The sequence below is a fragment of the Odontesthes bonariensis genome, chromosome 1 (genome assembly GCF_027942865.1).
Source record: "Odontesthes bonariensis isolate fOdoBon6 chromosome 1, fOdoBon6.hap1, whole genome shotgun sequence".
NCBI lineage: Eukaryota > Metazoa > Chordata > Actinopteri > Atheriniformes > Atherinopsidae > Odontesthes > Odontesthes bonariensis.
This window is the reverse complement of record NC_134506.1, coordinates 34,032,977-34,041,175: the sequence shown is the minus strand read 5'-3', so window position 1 is coordinate 34,041,175 and position 8,199 is coordinate 34,032,977. Positions and strand designations below refer to the sequence as shown.

The following is an 8,199-nucleotide window of genomic DNA, read 5'->3' as shown; positions in this document are numbered from 1 at the left end:
TGTCTGGCTGAATGTTGCTTTCTGAGATGTATGTATAAGATCTAAGTCTCATCTAACGTTTAGTTAAATGATAAATGTTGATTAAGATTCTCAGTCATCCAGGTCACTCGTAAGAGCTTGAATAAGGCCAACTGGACTTTTTTCCAGAAGAAGAAGTCCAGTTTAAGGTCCTATGATTAAATTATATATTTTAATAACATGATCCAATGTAAAAAATAAGGCACGATATCAAAGACAAGCTGCGTTTGACATAATATCATAACTTCAGGAGTACAACACACCATTTCTCCAGCAGGTGGCGGTAATACCACCAGAACGACACAGCTGTCACTACATTCGACGAAGAAGATTAAAAACAGAAGGAAGGCGCGGCACTCTGCATAAACATAAACAACAGTAAAACAGCTGCGACTACCCAAAAATGTCGATTGTTTTTGTCCCGAAGAAACTTCGAGGAAAGGCAAAAGTTAACCAAGAAACAATACAGAGGGTAAGACCTTTAGGGATGTTATGAAGCGCCTGATTGCCTAATTAGCATTTAGCTTCTAGCTAGCTACATCGTGTGGATCTGTTTACTATTTCAATGTACTCGGGCCTCATCGACGCAAATAAAAGCATTGATTTAGCACTCTGCTTCAGGAAAATCCGTGGTATTACGCCTCATTTGTGTTGATAATTTTCTGGGGTGGTTAAAAAATGTCAAAATGAAACTAACTACAGATTAATGCGCTTTCTTGCTTGTTTCAACTGTTCCAGTTGCTGGATGAAAACGAGCAGCTGATACGATGCATTACAGAGTACATGCAGAAAGGACGAGCAGTGGAGTGCGTGCAGTAAGTTAAGAATCCGTCAGTAGCTCATGTAGCTAACGGTCTGTGCATAGTGATATCTGTGTGCGTGTTTGCGAGGACTCTGGTAGATCGCGTTTTGTGATAGTATACCTCACGCTCCAGTTTTTCTGCTTTTCAAACAGATACCAACAGATCCTGCACCGTAACATCGTCTACCTGGCAACAATAGCTGACGCCAGTCCTGACAACATTCCACCCTCCACAAATGTAAGGAATGTCCAATAACGTAAGTGAAGCATTAATCATTTTTAAACGAGCAGAATTGAGCGCAGACTGTCGTTGTTTGTTTCCAGTCCACATCCAATGACGGCCCAACACTCGTGAATGGACATGGACAGACACCGTGATTTCTAACAAGGAATTATTCATCATGTTCAGTCCAAATGTTACGTTTAATAAACTGTTCCATTTAACAAAATGTACATTAAAATATCATTTATTTTTCTAAATACTCGTCTGTAATTCCTTTTGGGGTGAGTCTTTTCATTTGGCCAGACTACAGCAGTGGCTACAAGTCATGTTTGGGAGAAAAGCTGGGAGACTTTTAATCTCTAAGAACAACACGGGCACCCTTTCGAATTGCTAGTTGTTTTTTTTTATTTGTTTTTTTTTTTTGCATTGCTGGTACACTTGGGAAAAAAAGTCAGTTGCCAGCTCAAGAGAACAATAAGCAACATAAGCCAAGCAGCCCTCCCCTTTCGTATCTTCTATCAGGGCAACATGTTTTTATTATTATTTTTTTTTCTTAATCTTTTGTAGAAGCCACTAGTAAACCATTTGACACAGCTGAGAAGCTAACAGTTACAGTCCAAGGTCTGTAATGATGTCTTAAAAAAGGCTACAACAGTTAGGGAGATAACACAGACAAAAAGCAACAAACCCTATATCTTGATTGTGCAAAGCACATTAACTATAAAAAGATATATATTTATATGTATATACAGCAAACAATTCTCTGTAAACATGTTAAGTATGTTAGTTTTCTGAAAACATGGTGTCATTTCATAAATACAGGCAACATTGGCATCCGCAAACATCACAAAAAGATAACATTCTGGGCTCTCTGCAGCCCATTGCCATAGAAACCGAAGGAACAAGGGCTTGAAAAACAAACACCCTCATCACACAATGTTTTAGTGTTTAGCATGGCATATTTGGTAACCTTTGTAGATAGATGGTGTAGTTCAACTCTGTAGGAAAATCATGTGCTTTTTTTCACATATTGGGAGGTGGCAAATAAGGTTTTATGTAATATGTCTACAATACTAACATACAGTTATGTTATAACGTGTAAGAAAATACAAAAATAAGATTAATACTGTCAATAATTGTACACAAAAAAAAAATATTGTATTATTAAACAGAAGAAACAATATGTTTATGGGAGTTAGTGTCAATCTGGAACAAACAACCGCCAATTAGAGAGGAGGAAATGAAGATGTTCCCTAGTGCTCTTATCCAATAGGGTGGTCAACTTCATGTTAATTAAAAATCTCAGACCGCCTCATCTCTTCAGCACCATTCGTCCTCTGAACACCGCTTTGGTTGGAAATAATATTCTGCAAGTGCTATCAATACCAACATGGCACATAGTTACAGCTATAACTCTCAACTCTGGTCAGTTGATGAAAAAGTAGTGTATTTTCTCTCAAATTACACCTCTGCAGTGACTTACTATATTTATGCTGAGCCTGCTCAAAGCCTCTTGATAAAAAGAAGTAAATATTTATATTTCAACTTCAGTATTTTACAAGCTATGAAACAGTAGATGGTAGCTGTACTCTGAGTCATCTTGCATGAGATTTGGCAGTTACAGCTATGTAGACACAGTATACTTATTATGGGCAAAATGAGAGCATTCCAAGCCCCTGCCCTCTTGCAATTCCCTCCTCTATGCACACACGCACACACACAAATGTTCGGCTGCAGAAGCAAGTGGGTGACGGCTGCGCACGTCTCCAGCTCTTGTCTGAGGAAAAATGTCAGCTCACCAGACAGAGAAACGACCACTAGACTAACTGCTGCCAGCATGACACATGCACCTTTCAAAGTTAAAACATGGCAGTTCAAAAAACTTCAAAATACATCTCTTTTTCAAATGGGGATGTTTGACATGGAAAAATATAGATACAAAACTGTCAAGCCAGTGTGTGTACTTAACGTTGCCTCTAAGGCTTTGAAATCTTCCAATTCAGTGGGTGTGGACTGTAATCGCTGCAGCTCGGCCCGCTCAATGGCTCGAGTTAACGGAGCTGCAGGTGTCGCTTCACCTTGGACTCGTTTAATCAGTACTGGTGAAGGTAGGAGGGCCTGTGCTCGTGTTTGAGGGGGAAGGATTTAAAGCCCTTGGTCATGGGTTTATGTTGTTGTTGTTGCTGCTGCTGCTGTTGTTGTTGGGTGAAGGGGTAACCAGAGGAGATGCCAGTAGAGGGTGAGCAGTCACTTGCAGTTGACCACACCGGAGACTGGAGCATCTGCATGGAGTCGCTCCACTGGGAGGAAGGAGGGATGTTCATCTGGTACAAGGAAGAGCTGGGATTGGGCATGGTGTTGGTGTGAGTGGAGTGCTGCCACGGCGCTTTGGGGGGCCAGGTTTTAGTTTTGCTGTCCTGTGGAGGAGAGATAGTCCGGTCAGAAAGAATTTTAAACATTTTCGGGCTGCAACTGAAAAAAGAAAAATAATGAACTGTGAATGAATTATTTTACCTGATTATCATCGCCAAGGTGATGGAGCGGTGGTGAAGGCAGGGTGCACACCTCTGGCTCACCACAGCTGTGTTTTCTGAGGAGAAAATGACATTAGCCCACCTCGGTGCTCACTTAAAAAGTGTTTGATCAAAGCCGAAGTGAAGTCATAATTTTGACTGTGTGGAATTTGACAGCAAGGGAGTGTCGGGTGCAACAACGTTATCGGTATTTTGACACGTCAAATTGCCGGAATAAATACAGAAAAGAGTCATTCAAACCAGGAGATGAGTTTGGAACTTACCTCCTTTGTTTAACCGCCGCAACGAGGTCCGGCCCAGAAAACATGGAGAACAGGCTGTCGCCATTGGCTGAGGACGTCTCATCACTAGAGCTGGCCGAGTCCCCCTGATTAGCTGACCAGCTGCTGTTTACTGCCTCACTGAGGACACAACCACAGGACACAACAGTGTTTCCATTATGCTCTCTTCGAAGGCGCGCGACAGAATCACATTTATATTAACATTTTGGGGAATACGAAGGAGCAGCTTAATGTCATTAAAACATTTTAGGTATCTAGCTTTTAAATACATTTAAAAAAAATATTAGGAAAGAGCTGAAAATGATACTTCTTTAATAAATGATGGCATCATTGCAAAGGGTTTACAAGCAAGACCATCGTTGTGATGGCTGCTTGTTTACCTCTGCCTGCTTCCCTACGAACAACATCGTCTGACACTTGTAGGTGAAATTAAATGACAGGTCATGATAAACGTGGCACATGCCTCATGGTGTGGGCCACATTTAAAACTTAATTAAAACTTTGTAAAACTATGACGGAACTTATTTTCATTAACTCTCCATCAGTTCCAGCACCACAATGCTGCCCACATCAAAGATTTATATAGAAGATCAACCCCAGAGCGTGATCTGTTCTGGTCTTATTGACAAAGGAACAGTCACCAGATTCTTATCTGATAAACTCAGACAACACTCATGCCGATATAATCTGTTACAAGGCTATGAAGAGCTTTAAAACTATGTGATATCAGTGTGTGGGGTGGGGGGGGGGGGCAACACAGACAGATTACAGCAGAGGTTCTGCTATACTTTTTTCTCAGTTCAAAATCCATCAGCATTCATCAATATCCGTCATTCTGATTAACTTTTTTTTTTTTTTTTTTTTTTTTTTTTTTTCCCCACACTAAGGGTACAAGTCAGTCTGTTTTTTTCATTGATAGAACTTAATTTTCCTAAAACAGTTTCATTGTAAAAACAATAAATATATAACAAACCTGCATGTTGGAAATTCAAGGAGCCACAAGAGAAGATAACAACAGCAGAACTGTTTTTTTTTCTTAACCAGTGAGATCACACTGCGGTTAAAAATCATCACAGAGATTATATTATACCCAACAGGCAAATATGAACTGTACAGAATTACTAAATGGAACAATTATAACCGAAACATAAACAAGTAATTTACAGGAAATAACCTAATTTGACCTATGTGGATGAGGTTTGATTCAAACCTTTCTCCTGGTCCAAACTGGAGTGGGTGCTGGCTTATGTCAAGTCAAACCTATCCTTGCCTGAGACAAATTCCTTCTCAGTCTGTTTAAATTCTGTTTTAAAGTCTGGACTCGGCTCTGGTAGCACACGTTTCCTTCAGTGATGTGATCAGGACTCTGAACGTAGGACTTCCAGATTCTGCAAACACTTGAAGTCCCTCTGCACCAAGAGCACCATTGTACCCTCCTATGTCACAGACACACATCAGGCCTCCAGTCTGTAGCTCTTCAAAGCATCGTCAGCACCCGAATAACCAGATGCACACTTTAAGTACCACTTTAAGGTCATGGATGATGCCCACAGAAGCCTTGAACTGGACTTATTACAGGTGGTCTCCCTGTAGTTATCGACTGCGTAGCTGCTAATATATCATGATATTACTCTCAAGGTCTAATATGTCAGAATGGTGGACAGCTTTCAGATTAGGAGTGTTTGTCTTCTATAGCTGTATAAAATATTCATTTGTATTAAAAAAAATTTTTTTAAAAAGGTGTTAATTTAATCTGTACTACTAACTGCTCTAACAATGGTAAACAATCGTAAACCTTTCAAATTACAAGCAGTGGATCAGTGGTAAGGCAGATGTGATGTAGTACATACCCCTCACTGTAGTACTCTGGGTGGGACCAGGTCCTGTGCTGCTCATCAGGCATTGGCCAGTTGCTGCGTGTGTTGCTGGGGCGACGGATGTGTTGCACCTGCCGTTTCTGCTGCATGGCCTGGCTAACGCCGGCAACGTAACGTGCAAACTCCGGGTCAGAGCCCACTGCGCATGGAAAGGGAGGATAAACACAACTGTGAGTTTCTGACACCCTCAGCTTTTCTCTTTCGCTCCCGGGAGCTCGATCCATTTAGCCAGACTGTCTACCAAAGCAGAAAAATCACAATAGCCGTAAGTCAACTCTGCACAAAAGGTCTAGACTGCAATCAAAAGAGCCTGCTGCAGTGTAGGAACTGACACAGGCTCGATTCAGCATACACTGCAGCCACGTCCAAGGGAAAACAAGTGCTCATTTTATCTTATTTCCACTAATGACGTTATTCAGATCAAAGTCTCAATCATCCCCGAATGGTTACAAGATGGCACACAAACACTTACAACAATATCAGCTCCTCTTCATTATACGCTGCCTGGAGCACAACGCGATAATTACATGGCTATTATACTGCTTTTTTTTTCTTTTCTTTTTTTTTTTAAACGTAATGATGTTGCCGTTTGCACATGAAGATAATCTTCTGTCTGATAGACCCTCTATGTTTATTTCAACAGATGTTAGCAAACTAATTTTCTTTTACAAGTCAATAAAGATTTAAATTTAGATGAGAAACTTTTTATAGGTCAGCAAAACATCCTCTGAAAGCATGTCAATGGTTTAAGCTGGATTTTACTGCAGGGACACTAACTCTGAGCACCCATCAACCTTTTCTGAACATTAGTCTCCTGCTGTAACAGACATCTAATTAATAACTGTAATACTGCAAGTCATGAAATCATTGCTAAGCTCCTCCAGGGTTTTTGCATAATAAAAGGGATCAAAGCTGCTGGATTATCTCAATCAAAAATAAGTAAAACAAGTAGACCAAGTTTATTTGTCTTCCACTTTAAGCCACAATCAACTACGACTACTCTGACAATATGTCAGCGTTTTGGGTTTATGTCTAAACGTGCGTGTAACCTAGTGTATAGGACGTGTAGGCTGACCTCACACAATCTGTTACCCCCAAACTTTCGTAAACAGGACTGAAACAACTCGGAAGTTAACAGAGCTCTTGACCTCGACTGGACATGTGCATGTATGGCTTTCCACCGATACTGGAGGGAGCTATTCTTGAAAAAGATTTTTTTTAAATGTTCCCCGTCAGTGCGACATAGATGGAAACTTGGGGTGGACCTCACCTGCTGGGTCGAAAGGCAGCGTGTCTCCCAGGACTCCAAACACTCCCTCACTTTGGTCCCTGTTGGGCCAAGTATTGTTGCGGGGCCCCTGTGGCTTCTGGCCCAGCATCTCTGACACGACACTGTCCATGTAGGTGCTGACTAGGCCCAGACTGTACAGGTCCGAGCTCAGGTCCGGCAGTCCGGGGGATCCCCACTGCCCAATGGGGCCCAGGGGTGACAGCCCTGCAGGGGGGCCTTGTGGTGGAGGCTGTTGCCCAGATGTGCCAAGCCACTTACTTGCCACTCTCTGCTGTGGTAGGACCTGTGGGGGGTTCTGCTGGGGAGGAAGCTGAGGAGGAGGTGCCTGCTGCTGGGTGATTGGCTGCAGGAGGTGCTGGTAGTACTGCAGGGCCTGTGGGGAGGGCTGCTGCTGCTGAGGCGGTGGCTGCTGCTGCTGAGGCTGTTGTTGCTGTGGAGGAGGTGGCTGTGTTTGAGGCTGAGGCTGCGGCTTCTGCACTGGTGGTGGAGGTTGTGGTTGAGGCTGGGGCTGAGTGAGGGGCTGTAGGGCACTGTGAGAAATAGTCTGGGAGGCTGGTGGAGGACCACTTGGGGGCTTTAGCTCAGCAGGGTTAGCAGAAGCCACAGAGTTTCTCCTTTTGACCAGGGGTGAGGCCTGCTGGGATTTGCCCATGTTGAATCCTGAGAGAAAGTCAATGACATCTTGCATCTCTTGGTCAGTGGGCAGGTTCATCCCCTGGTCTTCAGACACTAAGCCATTAGCCAGCTGGTTTTGCTGGGTAGAGTCAGAGGTGCAAGACAGGCTGCCCATCTGTAGGATGCTCTGTAGCCTCCCGTCACTGTGGCCCAGGCCTTTGGCCTTGTCCTCAGAACTACTGGTTGTTAGCATGCTGCGAGATGGGGTACTAGGGATGGAATAGCTGCCTCCACTATTGGAGCTTGATGAGACCTTCTTGGTAAACTTGGAAGTCAGCTTAGATATCGTCTTCGGTAATCCACTGGAGGTTTTGGAGCTGGTACCTGCAGGCAAATCTGTTGGGCTGCCATAATCTGGGCTCTCTCGCTGAAGCTGTATTTGAATAGTAGGCAAGGCTTGTTCCCTTTTGTGGAGAGAAAGACACACATTTGAGTAAGTAGTTTTAAAAAAAAATCTCAGGTTGTACAGACAGTGCTTGCAATGACAATGTTAAGAAA

The 8,199-nt window shown here is 42.8% G+C and overlaps 2 protein-coding genes across 3 annotated transcripts in view; one reads left to right on the top strand and one right to left on the bottom strand.

Annotated features, from left to right (window-relative positions):
• Window positions 1–336: 336 nt before the first annotated feature.
• ss18l2 (ss18, like 2) lies at window positions 337–1,300 on the top strand. The gene is made up of 4 exons (XM_075465073.1): window positions 337–490; window positions 757–833; window positions 974–1,058; window positions 1,145–1,300. The coding sequence occupies exons 1-4, from the start codon at window positions 422–424 to the stop codon at window positions 1,196–1,198; spliced, it is 285 nt and encodes a 94-aa protein (XP_075321188.1). The 5' UTR covers window positions 337–421; the 3' UTR covers window positions 1,199–1,300.
• The window catches only part of garre1 (granule associated Rac and RHOG effector 1), a 33,300-nt gene continuing 26,401 nt past the window's right edge, over window positions 1,301–8,199 (bottom strand). For both annotated transcript variants that reach the window (XM_075465052.1, XM_075465061.1), the window contains exons 10-14: window positions 7,006–8,105; window positions 5,709–5,874; window positions 3,841–3,978; window positions 3,558–3,633; window positions 1,301–3,460 (exon numbers count right to left, since the gene is read on the bottom strand). In XM_075465052.1, the coding sequence (XP_075321167.1) occupies window positions 3,137–3,460; window positions 3,558–3,633; window positions 3,841–3,978; window positions 5,709–5,874; window positions 7,006–8,105 (1,804 nt within the window). In that variant the 3' untranslated portion in view covers window positions 1,301–3,136. The remainder of the gene's footprint in view (window positions 3,461–3,557; window positions 3,634–3,840; window positions 3,979–5,708; window positions 5,875–7,005; window positions 8,106–8,199) is intronic.

Excerpts from the sequence above, each read along its gene's own strand:
- ss18l2 (XM_075465073.1), top strand. The coding sequence starts at position 422 with ATGTCGATTGTTTTTGTCCCGAAGAAACTTCGAGGAAAGGCAAAAGTT. Across the intron at positions 491-756 it reads ACCAAGAAACAATACAGAGG|TTGCTGGATGAAAACGAGCA; the intron begins GTAAGACCTTTA and ends CAACTGTTCCAG. Across the intron at positions 1,059-1,144 it reads ACATTCCACCCTCCACAAAT|TCCACATCCAATGACGGCCC; the intron begins GTAAGGAATGTC and ends GTTTGTTTCCAG.